The sequence below is a fragment of the Equus quagga genome, chromosome 12 (assembly GCF_021613505.1).
Source record: "Equus quagga isolate Etosha38 chromosome 12, UCLA_HA_Equagga_1.0, whole genome shotgun sequence".
In the NCBI taxonomy this organism is placed as follows: domain Eukaryota; kingdom Metazoa; phylum Chordata; class Mammalia; order Perissodactyla; family Equidae; genus Equus; species Equus quagga.
Genome location: NC_060278.1, coordinates 71,426,463 through 71,450,404, shown reverse-complemented (window position 1 = coordinate 71,450,404; position 23,942 = coordinate 71,426,463). Strand labels below are relative to the sequence as shown.

The window sequence follows — 23,942 nt, the reverse complement described above, 5'->3', positions numbered from 1 at the left end:
GGCTAAGTTCAGAGGAGGCAGACACAGATGAGGCCTTGTCTCAGCTCTCAGACATCTCATACTGCACAGAGGGGATGTACAGCCAAATCAGCACATCAGTGTGGGACAGCCTCCATGAGTGGGAGGAATATACTCCCAAGTGAGATGTTGTATAAGATAAAGGCAAAGATCCCTAATTAAGTCTTTCTCATCTCATCTTGTGCTATGCTTCTCCTGGATTTTGAGTTCCAGCTGTATCCTAGCCCTTGTACCCGTCCCTACCACAGGGTATTTGCACATGCATTCCCTTCAGTAGAAATGCTGTTTCCTTACACTTCTTGTCTGGTGAATTCTTCCTCATCTGACAGATCTTAGCTGACATGTCATTGCTTCAGGGAAATCTTCCTACCCTGACCTTCATAATCAGGTCGAATTGCCAACTGTACCCTCTCTTGTCATCTTTCAATTTTCCTTCCCCACAGCTCTTACAGTTGCACTTTCACACTGGTGTGCTTCTTTTACTTAAATATCTTTTCCTGCCAGATTTTGAAGTAGTTGAGGGTAGGGACATGCCTGCTTTTGCTCACCAAAATAACATCAGCACTTCTCAGTTTCTGGTACACAGTAAGATCTCAATGAGTACATAATGGCCAGCTGAATGAATGAATACAGTATCTACTGTCTATATGCCTACGCAAGAGAATATGGGGTTAGGGACTTCTGAGAGGAGAGGTTTGTCCCCTCCGGCCTTGAGAGGTCTGTTCATTGCCACATCTTCCCTCCCCTAAGTTACAACCATTTGGTCATTTTATCCTCACGGGAACCTAGTGAGGCAGTTTGATGTTGAGGTTGTCATTTACATTCAAATCACCTGCAATGTAACATGAGGATAAGATGACTAAGTGATTGCAATGCTCAGCGCAAGTGTCCAGCATTGTTTTATTGGCCTGTTAGGTCATGTCCAGTTTGTGCACTCAAATACTTCATCATATTCTGCTGCCAGGTCTATAAATGTCAAATAGTAACAACCCTTGACCTCCTGGCTCAAAGCTAAGTGTGCTACCAAATGAGCCCCGCTGACCTTCTTTAATAAGAGAATCTTTAATGTGGATTAATCATGTTATAATAACATATTTGTTCTTTTTATTAGAGTCCTTGGGGAATGTCTTTTACTGGTGAAATGTTATCTTACAGAGTAATAAGATCAAACTAGGTTTTATTCTTTAATTAAAAGAAGATGAAAAGTTTTGCTTAAAATGTTTTTTAAATGCCTTCAACTTGAGCGTAAATGGCAATCATGTATCATTTTGCACTTACACAAACTTTACTAGTCTTGGCAATTGAACTAAAAAATGAGTCTGATAGCTAATGGAACATTTGTGGAGAAGACAAACAAATTGCCCAGAATAAACAAAGCCAGTGTTTATTTTTAATCGATAGCTGAGCACAGGAAGATGCAGTTAGCTCAAGGCACAGCTCAGGCTTATTAAGTATCCCGGTCCTTTTATAAATCATGGGATGTGTCGAATCTGGAATTAAACCAACAAAAGAATGGTTCAGGATTCTTCCCTTGCACCAGGCAGAAGCCTAGTTGGCAGAGAGACCCTTGGAGGGAGATTGAGTACGGCTGTTTTTCCCCTTAGTAACTTCTCAGCCTACATAAGTGATTTGCCTGTTCAGAGGCCAAGGACTGGAGCCCAATGGCCTACGTGTAAGTCCTGGCTCCTGTACTTGCTAGCCATGTGTAGTAGATGCTGTTGGTACCTTACCCTGCCACTCGGCCTACCCAGTTCCTGTACTTGCTGAAGACTTCCTGCATCTCAGGCCCAGAGGTGTTCTCTGGCTGAGAGGGTCTGCTTGGCACCAGTACAGGCAGGCCAGAAATGCAGAGAGTTAGCCAATCAGGATGGGAGTTGTCGGGTAAATACCCTCTCTAAATCACCCTTCAGTGGAAAACTCTGAGTTTTGTTCTACCCAGTTCCTCAGACCCCGCAGCAGGACTGAGCGCCAATTGCCATAATAGAACCATTCCTTAATGTACACTGTACTGGCTTTCTTCTCTTCCTGTCTCACTCAGATTCCTCACACTGCTTTCTGAAATCATCTCCCAAATAAAATACTTTTCTCCTAAATCCTAGTTTCAGTGTCTGCTTTTGGGAGAGCTTGACCTGAGACACTATGTGACTGAGGACCTTTTATTCCTGAGACAGCATTAAGGAGGCCAGAGGTGGCTAGAGAGCAGGCCAGCTGGTAGTTAAGAGAGCATTCTCTAGAGGCAGAGCACCTTATCAAGTCCTGGCTTTGCCACTCACCAGGTATGTGATCTTACATAAGACACCGAACCTGTCTGTGCCTCAGTGTACTCCTCCATAAAATGGGGTCAGTGATAGGTATAGTACCTACCTTATGGGCTTGGGTTGAGAATTAAATGAGTAATCCACATACTACTTTTGGAATACTGCATAGCATATGGTACGTGCTCCATGAAGGTTTGCTATGGTTATTAGAATCACAGAGCATCAGACTAGCAAAGAAGTTTGCAGATTACCTAATGTGACCGCCTCGTTTTCCACTAGAGGCAGTAGGCCTAGAGAGACATGAAGTGGTTTCCTCAGGGTCTCACAGCTAATTAGTGACAGCAAGACGAAAAGACCTCTCAGCCCAACTTCTGCTTTCCCAAAAATCCAGCTTCAGAACAAGTATACCTCCAAATATCCCGCTAAGAAATGGGACCCAGTGTAGGCAATTAAAGTTGCTCGTTTTTAAAAAAATTCCTAGGCAGCAGAAGACAGGAAATGTGCAAGAATTGTATGTGATTCCAAGGATCTTATGAACTTGAAACCAGAAACTTATTTTAAGGCAATAAAAAAATCAACTTCTCAATGCCTTAGGCAGGACGTGTTGGTGGAGAATGTATGATTTAGATACACAAGCACTCTTCTGCAGAGTCCTTCACAAACCTCGGCTTAACCTCCTGGCCTGGGCGGATGACAGGTTCCCGGCTGTGCAGAGTGGAAGTCCTTAGCGTATTTGACAGCGTTTATCTGATTCCAGCTCACAGCCCTGGTAGTATTCACCAGCTTATGGAGGTTTGTACTCGATGTAACAAAATAGAAATACATGTTTCTATAACAGTCCTTTGCTTTTTTAAGTGTCTCTTTTTTATCCACTGTTCCACGCAAGCCACATCTTCTCGTCTTACTTTTGACCTTAAACGATGAAGGGGCAAAGCACGTGTAGTTATCAGAAGAAGTGAATCGGAGAAAAGGCCTCACTAAATGAAAGCTCCCCCTCCTGTTCAGCCGCTGAGATTCGTAGAATAAAACCACATTAAAGACGACCTCTGGCCCTGACCCTCCAGAGATGACATCTTTCAGCGGCAGCAAGTGGGCCTCCGTATAAATACACAAAACATTACAGAAAGGAGAGAGCTCTGTGGTGCCGAGACTCGTAAATATTTGTCTGAGAGTCATGTTTCTATTTGTCTTTGAGTACGTCTGGCAGAGAAATCTGGAGAGAATCTCTTAAAAGGTGAAGCAAGTTGGTCTGTGAAAATGGTGTCATTTTATCTACTCTGCCTCAGGGAAATCTCTGGTCTCCCAGGAAATAGTTGCTACCAGATCATCAGGTCAGGGTCAGGAGATCTGTATTCCTTAGCTTCAATTCCAACTACACATCTTGAACACCACTCATTTCACCAATAAAGACTTATTTCTAAAATCTCATTTGCTTGTTAACGAACCCAAAATTAATATACTGAGCTTCCTTTCTTCTATGCCTTTCCTTAAGTACAAGTGATAATTAAAGCTATGACAAAATCAATTTATTATTATTATTATTTTAAAGCTCCCATGGAAGCCAATTCTGGTTGGATATAGGTCAACTGTGTACAAATGAACAATCTGCGAGGCTTTATGCAATAAAATAACCTCTACTCAGGGCCAAATGACACGTGATACGCATCCTAAAGCTCTCCCTTGTCATTTTTATGGTTAAATTACCACGATTGAGCATCAAGCTTGTCTAAGATTTCCCTTCTCTACTTCCTGGTCTTGATTTTCTGTATACCAATTTGCAGGGCAGGTTTTTATTTTGCAATTCATTTTTCCTCTTGAATAGTGATTATATGCAGTTCCAGCAGTCACAATGCTGCAGTGTATAATTCTTCCAAGCAGGAGAACTGAAGCATGGCAATAGAATGCAGAAATAGCAATACAGAGAAGGGGCTATTTGTTCATGTCTCTGGGAGAATAAAGATTTTTAGAATGTGCGCTTAATATGGGCACTAATATGAGCACACATACCTAAATGAGCATATGTTTGAGGCTGGGTTTCCCTGAAAACAGACACAGTGACTAGCTGAGTACATGTAGTTGCTTTGGAAGTGATGCTAGGACCCATTGATGGGAATGGGGAAGCAACCACCAGAATGGCAGAAAGCCAATACAGGTGCATCATTGAACAGGTTACTGCTGTGGGCAACAAGGGCTCAATCCCATGAGATCCCTTGATAGACTGCATGGATCATATCTCAGAATTGTCCCACCTGATATCCATCACCTTCCTTTCATCCCTCATCTATGGCCCTAGTGTCACAGGGGCTTGCCATGAGAAGGCACTAGTGTACATGGGAACAGTGAACTTCAAGGGGCCGTGGGTGGAACATTGGCAGCATCTGCTACATATTAAATTAGAGTGATAATCAAGACTAGGTAAGCTAAGGAAACACACTCAGGTGTGACCTCAGAACCTGGGCTATTAAGTTGGCTGTTAACATCTGGGCCGCTTGTTTTCTGTCTTGGTCTGGGTCTGTTCCTCTGGACTATTTTTCTAAAATTAATTCTTCTTTCCTTTTAATTTCTCTGAAAGATTGAAAATAGATAAACAGGATTGGGAAATAATAAAGATACTTGTAAGCAAGAGAAAATTCTTTCCCAACTGACATGAATGATTGTTGATGGAAGAAAAAATTTCAGTCAAAAAAATTTCTCCTATTGCCCTCCCCCTAAATATCTCTGGCTGTCTAATACTTATTAGCATCAACTGCATCTTGACAAGGAGAAATACACTGTATGGTAGCATTAATTTTTGAGCTGATAGTATGTTTTGTAATTAGATTAAAAAAACAATCATGTCTCCCCAGTGATAATGGATTTCCTGGCTTGGGGGTGTTTGGGGAACACCAGCCATCTCAGCCTGCTCCTGGGTCAGTCTCTCCAGCACGCTGCTCCACCTTAGTTACTGTGTTTCTGCCCACAACATTCGGCTCCATCAACAACCATCAAGTCCATTTATCAAATGTTATTAGCCTCTGGTAGGGAAGAAAAGCAGAAAGAGGTGAAAATTTTCTACTGGTATCTCACAGCCATATCACACTCTATTACAATACAAACACTCCTCAGGCTGAATTCTGTCACACATACAAACATCCATCAGCAAGCAGTCACAAAAACAGTCATCCCGTCTTATCCTGTAAACTTAGTGACATCCCTCCATCTGGGCACTCCAGCAAACACCTTAGAGGGCAAGTTCATTTTGAGTAGCCAATCCTCCAGGCAGGTCAGACTATGGAGTCATCCATTCAGTGTGTGATTGTAGCATCAGACAGAGCTGTTGACCTTGGCTTGGCTCCCAAGGTCTTCAGTGGCTGAGCTTGCCAGAATTTCTAGATTTTCATAAATCTCTCATGCAAAGGTAATGGTGCCCATACAGTTTCTCTAGCCAACTACATACCTTGAACACTTCTCATTTCACTAATAAAGAATTATTTCTAATATCTCATTTGCTTGTTAACTAACCCTCTGCTATTTGATAATGATAGGTGATATGTTGACGTAGCATCTCTGGAGAGTGAATACCTGATTAAGGTACTTTGTATTAACTAATTGCCTCCAAGGTACACACGCATGCCCGTGCGCACAGGCACACACACACACACACACACACACATGTGTGCACACACAGGTATTTGAAACCAAATCACAACCTGGACAATATTCCAAGACAAAAGCTCTTTAGAAAACATGACTTGTCTTTCCTAGCAAAATAGTTCATTAATTTGGAATTTCCTACAGTTTTTAGTCCAAAGTTTGCGGAAAGAAAAATCTTAATATTCTTCGCATATAGTACTGCTGCTTTTACTTTGCTAAATGGCTGGCTTTAGGAATTTTACAGAACTGATTTTGTCTGCTAATGAAAAAATTATTCAGCTTTTGAAAATGCTCTTCCACATCCCCTCATGTCATCCCCCTTCTTAGGTAGGTTTTTCAAGGCTGCATCCTGCTATGGATGTTTTATTAAGTTTTCTCACTGGTCCTTGAAAACATAGGATAAAACTATGATTACACAGGGTTGAATAAATCTTATAGAAAAACATGATTTCCTCCAACCTCACAATGACATTTAGCCTAATGAGTTAGTATTAAAACTGTCTCCAAATTACCTACCTTGTGCTTCCCACTATATCTAAAAATTGTGATGATTTTATGCTTTGACTACAATCAAGTTTTTAGACTCCCTATGGAGCTGTGAGAAAAATATGACCTAATGGGAAACACCAATGTTTTCTTACAAGCTCATCCTTCCAAACTATAGAGCCCCTCTACTACTCGCTCAAGTGGAATCCCAGTCTGCAGGAGGACGCACACAGTGGGCTTAATGCTTGGTGCTGCATGGAATCATGGGAGTGGGGTTGGAAGTGTCTCTGCACCAGCTGTTGCTGTGGGTATTCCTGTGCCTCTTGTTGCACCTGTGGCTGGGGGGAGGTTCTCAGCACCTCCTGGCACTCTCCTCCCTGCCTCCTCCATTGTTCCTGATGCTCACTATTTAGTGGGTGACAAAGAATGCCTGAAAAGTTCAGATACTAAATCAGTGGTAATTAGTTTCTCATTATTTACCCAAAGGTGCAACTGCTGTTGGAAAAAGAGCTGTAGATAATATTAGTTGTTGTTACAGTTGTCATTACCAGTTGGAGCTCAAAACACCCTATAATTTTATTTGTGTTAATGAGACAAATGACGACCTGCAGAGCAGAGGTTAAGCAAGTTCAAGGGAATTAAATTTTGCACATGCTCTATAAAAAAAGAAGCTGAAAGAAGAGGAGAAAAGATCAAGAAGGGAAGAAAATCTGGCCCATTTAATAGAGTTATTTAATACCCTTTATGTGTTGCCTTTTGACCATACCATTTCTCGTCAATCAGTCGTAATGTAGTAACTACAACATCAAAGCATATGGGCACAGTGAACAGAGCATCAGCACAGTGTAAGTGAAAGAAAACCCTTGTCTAAAATGATTTCCATTTTGATTGATTTATCCAGATACTTGCTTCCATTTTCTGAAATTGTGGGGCCCCCGTAGACCCAGAAGTTGTTTTCCACCTGGAAATTGACAGCTTTCTCAGTTCTTAGCACAGACAGTGCACCATTTAAATTATTGAGAAACCTCAGGGTGAAATTTCAGGCCTCTTAAAGCCAGAAATGGCCCCAGTGAGATCCCCCCGATCAGTTCATTCTTCTGGGAAGCCTAGGAATTATTATGTCTAATGACTTTGCCAGTGGTTCTGGCCTGTGTAATTAAGATCTAAATATAACTCTATGTTCGTTCTATAACTAAATTTCTTATCCGGACAAATGACCCATTTATGAAAGCTCATAAAATATCGTAGGCGAGTCATTACGTACTTAAAAATCTTCCTAATAAAATGTACCCAAAGATGTTCATATCTGCATTGCTAATAATTTTCCAAAAATAACCCTTACCATAAGTAACTAGAAAATACTGTATATTATCATTCAAGAGGAGAAAAATAGAATAAAGATCCATAATTATAAATAAGAACCTTTCCTCGATTTCATTTAGTGAACATATTTGCATTTTTCTTCTATTATTTCAATTCCTGGATGTAAGAGCAGAGTCACCATCACATCCTCATAATCTTGCAGGCTTGTGCATTCACTGCAGAATGCAAAATGTCATGACATTTCTTCTAGAAATATGAATCTTTCTTTTTTCTTTTTGCAAGTTTTGCTCCACATCGAAGGTGAATGAAAATGAGAGTTGAGATTCCAGGCACTTCAGAATTCTGGGTGGAAGGACTGGAGTGACTAAAGGAAATATACCATAGCTAAAGGAAACCGAAACTCTTGTCTTTCCTGCCCCTTATTAACTTTTATAAAGTTATTGATTAGGAGCTTCAGTCCCAAGAGAATGACCCAAGTGCCTCATGAAGATGACTCCATCTTACAAAATCAAAGCAAGGAAAGAGTGGAGTTAACGATAGCAAAAGAAGAGGAAACAGCACAAGGGAGAAAATTTATGTGATTGGGGAGGGTTGTTAAATATTGGGTTGAGAGTTCTGAGAATCTTTAATGGAGTTTTAAAAAATTATAAATTAACTGGCGGTTTATGTTTCAATCTAAAGGCAGGACATAAGGATTCACATGTTTCTGGGCTTTTTCTTAGTCCTTGATAATCTATGCCTTCTAATTATGAGGTTCTTGGGAATTTCTCAGATCACTGAATCACAGTGTTTAGAGCAGAATTACTTTTCACAATCATTCCATAGGGCCTTCTTCTCAACCCAAGAAAAAAATCTCCATGCAGTTTTGACAGGAGGGAACATCTCAGCTTTTGTCTTAGTGAAAAATAAACAAACAAAAAAACACCTGACATACAACTTGACTTCCTCCTTATCGAGTAGCATGTTCACAGCTACTACATATATACACATCTGTGGTTCATGCTGGCCAATTAGCCTAAGTCAAGCAGTTACTTGGTATAGTAATTGGAGATGGCATTAAAAAGGCTAGATCAAGCCTTACCTGAAGCTATACATATCACTGCATTTTTTAAAATAAAAGACTGCAAATTTCTTTCATTTTGAATGCTACTTGGAGTTAAGCTGCCTGTCCTTTGCACCATAAGAACCTTTACTGCTTTTCAGAGTGTGAAAATTTGATGAATAATGGCCTAAACTCTTGCTACTCAGAATATTGTTCCAAAGTTAGCAGCATTGGTATCATCTGAGAGCTTGTTAAAAATGAGAAACTAAAACCTCCACTGAGACCTTCTCAATCAGAATCTGCTTTTTAACAAGGTCCCCCAGTGACTTGTCTACACATTAATCTTTGAGAACTATTTGAGTCCAAATTTCTGGAATATATTTTGGATCTAAAATATAGAAATGACATGGACAGAGAAACAGACAAAATAGTCCCACTAGGAAGCAATTGAGACTCTACTGGTGACCTTCCATTCATGTGAGCAGAAGAACAAGTATTTTTACTAGGATGAAAGGAATGGAGTGTTTAAACAGGGGAGTTCTGTGGAAAAGTACAGAAGTAGGGGGAAGAGCATGGACTTCATCATCTGGCCTCTTCCTGGTTTCTTACCAACTTCTGTATAGCTTTGGAAGACTGGACACATCAGGCATTCATGTGTTAGGTGGGAACAATAATTTCCTCCCTGCCTTTCCCCAGGTTTCAATTCATGCACTGTTATCTTGAGAAGTAGAACTTGAAGTAGTGTTATTGTCTAGTTACTTGCTACATAAATATGCACAGATCAGCAACATTAGCATCACCTAGGAGACTGTTAGAAATGCATAATCTCAGCCTGCCCCAGATCTACTCACTCAGAATTTGCATTTCAGCAAGATGCCTAGGTGAGTAAATGTACATTGAAGTTTGAGAAGCACTGGTCCATGCACTTTCCGAGCCAGTGAACTCCCCATCCCGGGAGAGTTCAGGTGGGGCCTGGGTGAGCCCTATCAGAGATGATGGAGAGAGGAGCCATCCATGGGATAGCTGGAACAGATAACTACCAGGGACGATTGCACCTCTGAGATGTCTGCACTTCCAGCAGAACACTAAAAACTAGTAAAGCAGTGTGAAGTGTGGCCAAAATGGATCGTTTACAGCTTCTGCAGTTAGATATGAGCTAGAGATCCCAGGATGAATTGTCGGTTTAGGAATGAATGCATTTCATGGGGTGGAGGAAACTTGGACAGCTCTTTCGAACTTACAGGAAATAAATCTCCCACAGAAGCCTTGTCTAATCATTACCTTCTTACTGTGTCCTCAGAAACCTTCCTCAGTTACTTCAAGTGACATCTGTTGCTAATGAAACTATTATTTTCCATGTTGAGGATGTGTCCCACTTTCAGAGAATCCCAGAAAGAAGAAACTAGCATGAAGGGTGAGGAAAAGCAGTGGGCAGAAATCCTTCCACACACTAAAAAGGAATATAACTCTTGGCTGTAGTAAGTTTTATCTGAGACAGTTACAACTCTGGATGATTAGTTATGGATGGATGGTTATGGATGATTTTTATTTTGTTTGTCATCAAGATGCAATTGTGAGATTGTGGTTAAAAATTAAATCCTTCACTTTGTGAAATTAAACTTTCAATGAAATCAAAGTCTACCAGAGCTAGTCGTAACTAAAAGTATTCATCTCTAAATTAAGAATTGTTCCGTCCATCCATTCATCCACCTGTCTATCTGTCCTCCCATCACGCCTCCATCCATCTCTGCATCCGTCCATCCATGCGTGTGTGACCTCCACTTTGCCTCTTTAACAATAATGACAACTAGTGTATACACTGTTAACTCCCTAAAAGTAGAAAGGAATTTAGTTTTAACTAGTTCTTAGTGAATCATAGGTACATCACATTCTGTGAAAGTTGGTTTGTACCTCTCCTGGTGTAGGGGCTAACACTGACCCTTGGTGTATACAGTGAAAGGCCAGCTGCCTGCTCCCCTCTTTGTGATTCTGGGATGCTCCTGGTTGGATTAATGCAGTGATCACTGGGAAATGTGTACAAATAACTCACATCCTAGGGCCTGAGCTGTCAGATGTCTTCTTGAAGACTGGCTGTTCCCTGTCTTGTTCTTTTTGCTCATTTCCATAATAGACTCCAGTTGATAAAACTCTTCACCATGATTGATGGCCAACACAGCGCAGCCATTTTCAGGCCGTGAGTAGCAATTCTTGAACTTGGGAAATATGACTATGACCAATTTCCTTTTCCTTTTCCTTTCTTGCTTTCCTCTATTTTAGTCATTGCTACATGGTGCATCCTTTAGATAACTCTTTCTTAGTAATTATTCCCTAATTAATTCCCTTGTTAAATATAAAGTATACATTAGGCTTGACTAATGTCTTCCTTTGTGACTAAGAAAAGAAGAATTTATTACCTTTACATATTGACTCAAGCTGCATGATCGCAACTCTCTTTATTTAAAGCTGTTATTCTTTACAAACCACACTGTAGTATAGGCCCCAAGCAGCTGTCAAGTGAGTCTCCTCTGATTCCCATAAATATGAAAGGGAGTCAGGCATTTGCATGTATAATTGACTTAAGAAGTGGCTGTATTCATGTGGAGACCCACCTCTTTTTCTGTGTAATGTTTTCAAGTTCACATCATGAAATTATGGAGGGGGCTGAAATGGAATGGCCCCTTTTGTGAAGAAAGTATGCTGACATTTTAAGAGATGGAACAGAGGTGTCAAAAAATCTACAGGTACAAAACCTGCATGTGTGTTGATACTCTAGCAATCTGCTCCCTCTCCAATCACATGGTCTGTGATGGATTAGTAAACACAGAAAAGAAAGGACCTCAGCTCATCCCAGGGGAGAGAGTCTGTGCTGGATAGCAGGAGTTTGTAGCCTGGGCTACAATTGTGTGGTGCAGCAGTGGGAAAAAAGGGTTTTGGTTAGAAGAGAATAACATAGTGGTTCCAAAGTATCCTAATCTTTAGTTACACTGTTAAACTAATCTTCAGTTTGATGGCAGATTTAATACTCTTAAGATCTGGCGCTGTTTCCTAGAAGGGCTTTCATACTGTGTTGATGCTGAAAAAGAATTCTCATCTTTAACCAGTCCGTTCTTATGCATTGAGGATGCTCCAGGTGGAGTCTTCTCCGCTCTTCACCTTCCTCCTCCTCCCTTGACCTCACTGACTCCATTCTGCAGTGGGAAGTGCTTAGAATTTTGAGTCAGAAGATCAGGGCTTCTGTCTGAGCTTTTCGTCTTAGTCACTGTGTGACTTTGGGTAGGTTATTCACTCCATCTGGGGACAGCAATAATAATGCCTCCTCTCAGTCTTATGCGTCATTATGAGAGACAGCAAGCCCCATGTGAAATACCCTGGAATTTTAGAATTAGGTGCTATCTTTATTCCTATTTGTTTTATTGAGCCACTAGAGGAGAAGAACCTGATAGCCGGAGCTTCTGGACACCCTGGTATCCTGTCTGTTTCCATGGTCTTTCAGTAAATATTTGTTGAATGTGTATTATCTCTCTGCCTTCTAAAAGTTGTTCAGTTTGTTAGCAGATCATTAGTGAGGATTGGAAGAAAACTTCAGACAGGTTGACTGAGAAATGGTAGGGTTACTGTATCCATAGTACCCAATCCATAGCCTCTTAGAAAATATCAACTCACCGCTCAACTGTGTCAAAGCTTTTGGGCTGCTCCTCTGTGAGAACATCTGTGTTGTTTTGTGATTATTTGTTGTTAAAGAATTTTCTTAAATGTTTCCTCTGGAAGTAAGACTTTCAACTTTCTAATTAAGAGAGATATGAAGATACAACTTATTATTAGGGATTGACTCAAAACCGGGAGTAGATACCCCTACTTGGATTTCTTTAATAAACCTTTACATGGCGTGCTTTCTGTGTGGGGCCCTGCATGGAAGACATGGGGTCCCAGGCTGCTCCCTTCTCCCTGCGTGGTCCCTCCCTGAGTTTCCTCCCCGTTGGATCTCTCTGGCAGCCCCTCCTTGGCTTTGAGCCAAGCCTCAGCTGCTCAAGTTGTTCCTGTCTCTTAAAGATGTCCTTTCTTCCTTGTTGTGACTTCACAAGGGTTTACTTGCTTTTTCTTCTCCCTCTTATCAAGACTGACTGGAAATGACCATGTGCTTTATTTCCTCTGAGATTCTCCCAAAATAAGTCCACAGGTTTTTTCACTTTAAAAGTTCTACTGCCAGCGCATCAAGGTATATAACGATAACAAATGTCTTGCGTTGGCTCCCCAGAGGCAGACTCTGAGGTGAGGATTTGGGGGAAAGGGATTTCTTAGGAAAAAACTGGGTGAGATGTGAGGAACTGAGAGTAGAATGGAAGCGTTGGTATTAGGCCAAGTCCCAGGTGACTGCAAAATCCCACGGTGATGCTCACCAGACAGTGAAGGTCACACCTCAGCATCGTCCCCACCAGGGCAAGGATGTGAGAGTGTTGACACCCTCCCTCACTCTACCCCTCAGTCATTGGTTAAGAGCCGCACTAAGGATTTGATTCCCAGACTCCTTGCTCTCTGAGAGCACTAGCCAAGTCAGTTTCAGCAGCCTGAGGGCAGTCCCGTGACAGTTCTCTGTGTGTAGGACTCACCAGGGGCAGGGGCACAAGGGAATGATAATGGACAGGATGGTGGCAGTGTCCCTTACAACCATGCTGAGGACCACTCCAAGGTCCATGTGTCCTCCAGGGCTCTGCCGAAAGCCCTGTGCTCTTTCAGTCGGTGCTCTAGTCCCTCAGTCCTATGTGTACAGGGCTCCTCCTTGTCATTTTGGCCCCTTCTTTAGCCAGGAAGGCCCCTCCCTGCAGACATGGTCAGGGCTGGGCAATGGCTTTGAGCTGTGGGCCTTTCAGTCTCAGGGGGGTAATTTACTTCTCAGGGGATCTGAAATTATGGTTATCTCAATTTCCCTTGGTCTCTGCACAGGAAAAGTCACCCAAGGCCAGCCCCTCACATTCCCCACCCCTTGGTGCCAGAGATACAAAAGGTGCCCAATACATGTACTTAATTGTGAAGAAGATGAAGAGTGGTTACTTACAAAATTGGAAGTGATTAAGGTGATTGAAAAGTAGTCATTTTAGGGACATTTTGTTTCAGCAGGAGCTTTCATATCGCACAACTGGTTTGCTGTTGATATGAAAAGTTTTTGTTCTTTTCTTTTTTTAACCTTTGTCTTTTTCCTTTACTTCTATGTAAGGGGAGCTTACAGATGTGGGCATTTTGGAACAGAATGCACATTCTTCGGGGTTCAGCAGCTTTACGGTGACCTGTTCTCATTCTCACATATGTATAGTTTACAGTAAAACATTCCTACAAATCACAGAGCAAGCTCGGGCAAAAGGAAAGTTTTTCTCTTTGCAGGTTCTGACATTTTGCATCCTAATAAATTCAGGGTGGAACTAGTCCAGGTGTCTTCTTGGAAAATATAAAGTTTGGAAGCGGACTGCTACTATTCATGGCTATGTAATAGTTTGTTTTATACTGCGTGGAGCTGTAGTTATAAACATGAAGCAGCTGGCAATAAATGACTTTATGACAGCTATTTCCAAGGTATAATGAAGGAAACAAAAACAGAGTTATTGTTTATAATTACGGTGCCTGGGCGAGCTTGCACAGGGCACTCCAAACACTTCACTAGCCCTTCCTCTGTGATCCGGTTCACATTCTCCTTTAAATGACCTCAGCCTTCAGGTTGTTTAGCCTGGGGGATGGAAGGTGCACTGATAGTGTTTGCATTTTCCAGTGCAATTTGTTAGAGAGACGGCATCCTTTTGGTCTATTCACCCATGTAATGGTGAAAAAAGAAATTATTGATTCTTCTCTACTGTTGAAGATATTTTATATTGTCAGTACTTTTAGAATTTTCAATGTACTTTTTCTTTAGCCCAATGGTTAAACAAGTTAGTTTATGTCTAGGAATGGAGCATACCAGAAAATGCTAACTACGTACAGGAATAGTCAAGATTGCTTGTTGCAGGGTTATTTGTTATAGCAAAATTGACAAATAACCTGCATGTTGATCCATGTGCAATAATTACATAAACATAGTGTAACCACACCATAGAATAGTATGTAGACAGTAGAAACATGAGATAGATCAATATATACTGACATTGAAAGATCTCCAAGATCTAGTACATGAGAAACACTAGTCTCAGAACATAAAACAGACTGGATGCTGCAATTCATGCAGAAAAAAATATACATGAATATGTCCGTATATGCCATATAACACAATTGTTCATTCATTCATCCATTCGACAGGTATTCATTGAGTTCCACGCCCCATTCTAGTGCAGGTCATTCAACAGTAAGTAAAACAAAGGTCTTCCTGGGAGTTTGCTTGTCAGTGAGGGGAATTGAAGTTGAGGAGACAATGAACAAGCAAACAACTGTGTGTCAGGTGGCGATAGGAGTCATAAAGAGATACCAAGCAGCCTAAGGAAATAGAGAGTAATTTAGCTAGAGGCAGAAAGAACCTCTTTGAGGAGGTGACATTTGATCAGAGATCTAACAGGAAGTGTGCTGGGCAGAGGGGACAGCAAGGCCAAAGGCCCTGAAGCAGGATTGCGACTTCTGTGTGTGAAGAACAAAAGGAGGCCAGTGTGGCTGGAACTCTGTGAGCAGGGGAAAGTGGAAGGAAAGGAGGGCAGGGAGGAAGCCAGGAGCCAGATCACTGGGAGCTTGGAGGTGGGCTCGTGACTTCAGATTTTATTAAAATGTGATGGGAAGTGATTAGAGGGTTGAGATCAGGCAAAGATTCGATCTTACTTTTACTTAGGCTCTAAACGGTAAATGTGTGGAATGCTATGATGCTCACCATACTGTTGACCATGAATTCTAATTAAATCGGGGGGGAGGGGCGGGGAGCATGGCTGTAGGAGAAAGTTGTTACTGCCATCTGCCTATACTTGTCTTGTTTGAGCTTTTTGAGAATATATTCATGTGTTATTTGCGTAATTAAGAAATATTAAAGGTGAAAAAGATGTAGAATCAATCATTTCTTATACAAAATAGTAAATAAATCCCTCAGCATTCTTTTCCATGACCTTGAGCAAATTCACTTTCTTAGCTTTACTGTGCTCCATGTTTATAAGAAGTGGGTAATCTGTTCTTTCTCACAAGATTGTTCATGAGAATGAATCATATAATATGCATATGACTCAGCCTCATGCTCAGCACATTGCAGTAATTCAAGAATGACAGCTATTATTCTTGCCATGCTGTCACCACCCATGTCCAAACACTATGAGGAATTCAGGATGCTATAAAATTGCCTTGTCTCTTTGTCACCTTTATCTTAAGCTATAGAGAAGTATAAGAGGCTATTTTATAGCATCATAGAATTTAAAAGCTGAATAAGCCATCTGGTCCAACTCTGCTTCTTTTACAGATGGGGAAACTGAGGCACTGAGGAGCTAAGCTGTTGGCTCTCAGATTTATAGCGAGTGAGTGACCCTGGTCTCCTGCCTTCCAATTCAAATCTCTATTTACTGCATCAGTGTTTCCCTCATTTTAAGCATTCGCATTACACCTTCTAATATGATAATTATCTAATATTTTAATTCACCCTGTAAGTACTTTCATTTTCAAAGGAAACTTTGTATCCTCACCGTAAGTGGAAAACCAGTATTCCTTGTTATAATACATTATAATAATTTATAGTTTTAGTATATTTACATTATTGCTATTGCCACAATAATGCTGTGCAAGAAACAACTCTAAAGCTTAGTGACATAATACAATAATAAGCATGTCTTCCTTGCTCACATGCTTGTGGGTTGGTTGGGGCACATCTGATCTAGGCTGGGTTTAGTTGATCTGCTCCAGTTGTCTCTTAGCTTTTTTGGACCAGTAGCTACATGAGGCATATTCTTCTCAGGTTCTCCTCTGAAGGCAGGAGTACAAAAGTTCAAGCCTAAATGTCACGTCTACCTTTATCGCATTGGCCAAACCAGGTCTTATGCTCAAATCCATCATCAACGGGACAAGGAAAATACATCCTCCCCTAGTGGAGGAACTGTAAAATCCCAGAGCCAAAGGTGTAGATAGAAGGAGGGATGAAAACTTGGGGAAAATAATGGAGTATATAAAAATAATATGTTAATATGTAGCTATTACATTGAAATGAGCAATGCCCATCTGTTTGCCCTCTCAAAATATCTTGCATACTCCTAGAGTTGGGCATCTCACAGTGTGAGAAATACCCAAGTATGCTGCATTCTGGACACAGGAACTATGGTTCAACTCACTATGCTGATAACCAAACATCTAAAGAAAAAGAATGGTACCCTAAATTTCACTGATGCACATTGTCTCATATTGTAACTTCTTTGAATATAGGATGCCTATTGCACCCTGGGATGTTTTACGGTGCAGCATAGTCATGATGAGGTTTAACTGCCTGTACTCATGCACACGTGGTTGTCATTCCAGGTGGGTTGACTGGACAGCTGCAATCCCCTGACTTTCAGCCAACCAACCACTTAGGGGCCATTTGAGGAGGAGGCGTGTGTCTTGGATGTTGTCTGAAAACCTTTGTTGACAACAAAGGAGCCAGCTTCAAAACTTTCAGAGAGGGTGTTAGAGGCTTGGAAGAAAAGTCCAGAGTCAACGGTGAAGTACTCATGAAGGATAGGACCAACAACGCAATTCTTGAGAGCACAAGGATAAAACCGTGGAAAACTTACATCCATTGTTCTGCGTTAAAAAGTGATTCAGAAGTACTGCACTCTGAATGTGAGGAAGTTTTAGGAAACCTCAACCAATTTATCTCTTATTTTATCTATACTCTAGAGCAAGAAGAGACTTAAGAAATTATCTAAATAAGTTCAAAATAGCAATTTTAATAAGTATACAATAAAAGTCCTAAATGATAATAAAACATGTTATACTTTAACTTAATGGAGCTTCCTTTTTCTTAGTGTTACACAAAGTAGAGCAAAATAAATGGTGTTTACAATAGACAGCTTTCTCAATTCAGTGAAATGTGATATATAATTAAAAACACTTAAATGGAAGCTATATCAAGTAGCATGCTTTTGTTTGCAAATCTTGGAAAATCTAACTAAAACTGACTAAACAATAAGGAAAGTGTTGGCTCAGCAATTGAAAGATTCTAGAGGTTGGGAGCACTTTATAGGTAATTTATACCAACAGCTCAATGATGTCAGAACTCTCCATCTCTCCATCCTTGTGGCTAAGGTGGTGTGTGTTGCTTACTTAGGTCAATTAACACCTTCCTATGGAGCTGAGGGTGGAGTCAATCTTACTCATATCAGAAGGCTGCTGCATAAGCAATGCATGGATGATAATGACCATGGATAAAGGGGAGCAGAAGAAATTCCCACTTTGCAGGAATGCATGAACCGAGAATCAACGGTCAAGGAAAAGCAAGCCATGGTTATGATTTGGCGTAGGGCTTATTGCCTTCCTTTTGGAGGCACTGTTAGGGTCAAGACAAAGAAGGTTGAGGGATAGTTCCTTACTTGCCCTCAAATTACTGAGACATAAATGGGAGAAGTGGAGACAGACATTCAATAGGATCAGAGGCATAGTCTACATACAGCCTTAAGGACTTTAGTGTTTATACAAATGAACTTGAAACCAATAGGTAAGGCTAAGGAATTGTATTCCCAGTGGTGGCCCAATCTATAATTTCATAAACTTGAAACCAACGTGGTAGGCTAAGGAAATATATTCTGGGTGGTGGCCCAATCTATAACTTCACAAAAGGAAAATCCTCTCTCACTCTCTAAGTCAAATGATTATTTTTTCCCTGAGAGAGGAAGTGTATGTTTATTTGGAATAAAAACTGACTAAAAGTCAAATGTTATCAAGCAAGGTTCTGACGGCTCTATGCACAGACCTGATTAGCATGGAGACTTCTTGCTCCTGGGGCTTGCTAAAAGGAGACTCTGGAACTGGACAAATTGAGCTGGTGATGTCATTCCCCAAGTAACACAGGTGACTGCTGAGGTATGTGCACTTAAAACAAACCAGGCTAATTGGCCTGTTTTGGTATAATCTATCATTCTTTCACAGGAGAGAATTTTTGTGGGAGGTGGTCATATTAAATACAACTTTGAAATAAAGAAATCCCATGCTACTCACTTCTGGTGGCCCCATCAGAAATTTATTATGGCAAAAAACACAGACTATGTGATGTAAATCCCTTAGTTGAGCTTATTTGATCCTTCTTTCCTTCTCATTCTGTTTCTCTTTTTTTCTCTTTCTCTCTCTTAAGTAATAAAAAGTGACTAATGGATGAAATTTCATTTGGATGAATTATATGCAAAGTTGTTGCACATAAAATGAATTTTTTCCATGATATTGTATTTCTTTCTCTGCTTTATTGTAGTCTTTTTGTTTGAATTAATACAATAATATTACCAAAGTCATCCTCCATTACACGACTGTTTGCCTTCAAGTTCAAGGCAACAATGTCATTTTCAGATGAAGCTATTTGTCTTTGTTGAAACAGACAAGGCAGTTGGTACATTCAGACTCAATTGTTACGTTGCATGATTGATTCCATGATAGAGTTCGGAGCCAAGGGAAATGAAATTGCCATTAACTGTTCAGTATGTTCTCTCTTCTGCTAGATCTGATGGGAGAACAACTCATATAACCAGGCCTAGGAGGGAAGCAGAAGGGAGTTAACTCAGATCAGTTCCCCAGGAAGCAGACTCTGAGACAGAGTTTAGGGTGCAGGATGTTTATTAAAGTGTGTCCTTGGGATCAACGCCAGAAGAAGAGAGAGAAAGGAAGCAGGAGTGTGCAGAGGGAAAAGATGAGCTGCGATGCAGGCCTAGTGAGGGCCCTGCTGACCCCATGGGGAGCTCTGAGGCTGGTAGGGCCCTTCAGTGTTACACTGAATTGAGCCAAGATGAACCAAGGCCTTTATACCCTATGTTGATTAGTTATTGGATATGGACTGTCCTGGGAAGGGGCATGACCCTGAGTGAGGTTGCTCTTTGAATTTGAGGCGATCCCTGAAAAGCTTGATAGCTGAAGTCTGTCTGCTGACAGCACTGCAGGGATCTAGGCCCGGATTCTGGGGCAGTTGTCCTTAACCAGAGGTGATTTTACCGCATAAGGGACATTTGACAATGTCTGGAAATGTGTTTTTGTGTGTGTGTGAGGAAGATTGTCCCTGAGCTAACATCTGTGCCAATCTTCCTCTGTTTTGTGTATGGGATGGTGTTACAGCATGGCCTGATGAGCGCTGTGTAGGTCTGCACCTGGGATCCAAACCAGCAAGCCTGGGGCCTCCAAAGTGGAACATGCAAATGTAATCCCTATGCCACCAGGCCAGCTCCTGGAAATATTTGTGATGGTCACAACTGGGGGCATGCTACTGGCATCAAGTGGATAGGATCCAGGGATGCTGCTAAACATCTCACAGTGCACTAGACAGCTCCCCACAACAAAGAATGATCTGGTCCAAAATGCCAATAGTGCCAAGGTTGGGAAGCCCTGCTCTAGGGCAACAAGTTACCTCTTGAAGTACAGCCTGGTGAGCATCACAGTGCCCACCAAAAGAATCGGCATTAAATGAGATATTACTACATGTCAGATACAATGCTCTGCATTCCTTATTCCTCCTAATCCTTGCATAAACCCCTTGACAGGAGTCTCATAGTTGCCATTTACTAATGAGGAAACTGATGCTCAGAGCAGCTGGGCAAACTGCTCAACATCCTGAACTGGAAGGATGCCAGATGAGATTTAAAGTGGACTTGTTTGTCGAAAACACTGTGGTATCTTCTAGCTTTCACTTGATGGCTCCATGCAGCAGGTCTCAAACTTTTCTCCTTCTCTACTGCAAGCACAAGATGGGTGATATTTATGTGTTCAGTTTGCTCCCATGGAATTCCTGGGGCATGAGCTGTGAACTCTCCTCTCTCTACTTCATTTAAAAGGCACTGTGGAACATGAGTGAGCAGGGTGCAAATTATAGGGATGACCCTGAATCCTCTCTAATTTGTATTTTTAATAGGCCATTCCTGAACTCTGAGCCCTTACTATTAGTAGCAGAATGTTTACAGAAAGTTTGCAGTTGATTTTCACATGGAGGAAGACCTGTTGGTAGCCTTGCAGAATGCCTAGAAAGACACTACAACATTTTCAGGAGAATTTGCTTGGTACTATCTCTTCATGGTTCTGTGTCATTGGATGGATTGAGTCATTCAAGAACATTCTTCAGATCTTATTGGCACCTCAAGAACCTGAGGAATCAAAGAATTAACTGGTTAATTTATTTAAAAAATAGCTCTTACTATGTTAGAGAAACTGTCCTACTTTCTTGTTAGAAACAGTAGCATTTACTAGTAAAAGAACAGAAACAAAATCTATCATTTTACAGATATAACGGTGAACTCAGAGTCAACTATCACTTTCTCTAAAACAAAATCACCAAATTGTGACTTTTTAAATAGGACATCCATGTAAAGGAAATAAACATACAATCTATAAAAATGATAAGGAAAATAAAATGCAGTACAGATTTAACCCAAAGATATAAAGAAAAAAGACAGAAGTTTCATCATTATTGAGCTCAATAATAATGTAGCTATTACAGTCAACAGCAGCTGCAGGTTTTAGATTCTTTAACACAGTATCAGTCACCTCTTAAAAAATTCTGTCATTAATTCCCACAGCACATTTCTTTATGGAGGGTGTTATCATCTTCATTTTCAATTCAAAAATACAAAGGCCAGAGAGATGAAAACATCTTGATTAAATTTTCACAAAGGTGCATCGACAGAGGACATTGCCAAGCCCAGATCACTTTCTTCTGTTAGAAAGTCTAATTTAGTTAATGTGTATTTACATTTGTTCACTCACTCTTTCAATCAAATTCTTTAAACATTGCTAGGTAAAATATGCTATCTTGGTCAGTTTGGGCTGCTGTAACAAATTGCCATAGACTGGGTACCTCAAACAACGGACATTTATTTCTCACAGTTCTGGAGGCTGGGAAGTCCAAGATCAACGTGCCAGCAGATCTGGTGTTTGGTGAGGGCCCACTTCCTGGTTTGCAGGTGGCCATCTTCTCATTGTACCCTCATGTGGCAGAGAGCAGAGTGCTAGCGCTCTTTCTCTTAAGAACACTAGTTTCTTCATGGGGGCTCCACCTTCATGATCTAATTAACTCCCAGCCCCCACCCCAAATATCACATTAGAGTTTCAACATAAAAGTTCGGGAAGACAAAACATTCCGTCCATAGCTTATAGTATAAGTGGTGATGTGCTGGTAAATGTTTAAAAACTGACTCTAAAAAAAGACAGAAATACACATGTATATAAGTTTATTTTTAAATTTTACTAATAAAAAGAATGTGTAGCACACAACTTAAATGTAAGAATAAAATATACAATATCCTTTATTATAAATCCTATATAACCAATTGATTCTCACAGAATACTTTTGTTAAATTTTATCAAAATTTTGTATCCATGGCCAACCTCTGGTTTCAATTAACCCACAAGCATAGTCCAGCATGAATGTTGATTGATAGTTTTAGGTTTTAAGCCACCAACATGGTGTCACTTGACATGGAGCTAGGACGAGATGCTCAGCAGCACACCATTAGACAGAATTTCCATCATACACATAAGATAGACATAAATAATCTCAAGAACAGAGGTAATAGTAAAACGTGGAAAACTAATTAGGAGATGATGAGATGATTTCTGAGTCTTTGTTTTAAATGTAACTTATTTCCTTCCAGGTTTATGTGATTTAATTTCTTAATAATAACTATGTTTAACTATCAGTTCACAAGATTCCAGAAAATTTAACAGTTGGCACTTGCAAGCTGGTATGATTGCTGTTAAGGAAAAATTTTCAGTTAATCAAACATGCCCATTTCCACAATGTTTCCTACTCCAACTGAGTGGAGTTTCAGAGCATTTGAATAGAGGCCATCACATTCTCAAGGAAAATAGATGTTGAAATAGATGATGTTGAAGTGGGGCAGAGATGTTTCTTTAAAACTTACTGTTATTTTTGTGGTTTATTCACAGGCATTTCCCTGCATCTCAACAGGCATTTATGGTAAGTGATCTAGCTTTTGATAATGTTTGTATTTCTTTATTTTGTTGGTAAAGGCGAGGTTAACAGGAAAAGTAAGAAGTTCTCTAATGAATATAGTTTGCTGTGATTTAAAGAGACTCAAAATGCAGGTCAAATCATCATCGAGGAATCTCAAGAGGCTATTTGGATGTTCTTTTTGTTCTTGAATTTTGTCGGGTACCATGTGAAATGATTAGCTGCACTGTGGTTTAATGTCTTTTGTTAAACAAAAATTTTTGCTTTAGTAGAATTTGACCTCTAATAATATTTTCTTTAGTAAAGTCACATTTTTCCCTTAAATGAATCATAATGTGTATAAAGCCTAGCATTATCATTATTTAGTTGTGAATTACACAATAATAGAAACATTAAAATGCACATACATGCATATATTTGTATATTTAAATTTTTAAAAAATCCAAAGAAGTGACTGTTAATGAAAGCAGATGATTTTAATAAGCTGTAAATATTTTTTCTGGTATTGATGGTGTGTTTTAAGTAGTGACTGCTTCACTTACAGATGGAAGGAAAATGTTTTTATAATCACATGCTTTCACCAGCCTAAAGCTCTCTAAATATCTTTCCACCTACAATGAAATTTCCCTATGATTTTTTTTTCCTCAAGCCATTAATAAATCTGTTTTACAATCTTAAGGTAAAATGGAGATTACTTATCATTTTAGGGGTTTCTGTTAAAGCAAAATAGATTATGACATTTCTGAGCTCAAACTTCTCACATGGAGACTCTTACCTGAAAAATAAAATATGTACAAATGTAGAGAAAGGGCTTAAGTTTATTACTATAGGGGAGGGATATCTAGTTTGATGTCAAAGGTAGAAGACTGATTTCTTCTTAATCTGATATTTCTGTTGAAGGTTTTGGTGAGAATAAAATGGAAAATGTAGGCCTGATTTAAATTAAATGGGGAAAGATTTAGTCACACTATTTAAAAATTTCAAATATGTTTTGTTTTGTTTCTCTCTGGATTCCACTATAGCCTGGCTTTGTGGAAACTCTGTGAACACTGGGCTAGAGAGGGCTAAACTTCACCGTTATCCCCATCATGACTGCTCTTTCTCCCTCATA

The 23,942-nt window shown here is 40.2% G+C and overlaps 1 protein-coding gene across 4 annotated transcripts in view; it reads left to right on the top strand.

Moving 5' to 3' along the window:
* The window catches only part of MACROD2 (mono-ADP ribosylhydrolase 2), a 1,871,078-nt gene that overhangs the window by 1,265,230 nt on the left and 581,906 nt on the right, over positions 1-23,942 (top strand). For all 4 annotated transcript variants that reach the window (XM_046678763.1, XM_046678762.1, XM_046678761.1 and 1 more), the window contains exon 7: positions 22,807-22,837. In XM_046678763.1, coding sequence (XP_046534719.1) covers positions 22,807-22,837 — 31 coding nt within the window. The remainder of the gene's footprint in view (positions 1-22,806; positions 22,838-23,942) is intronic.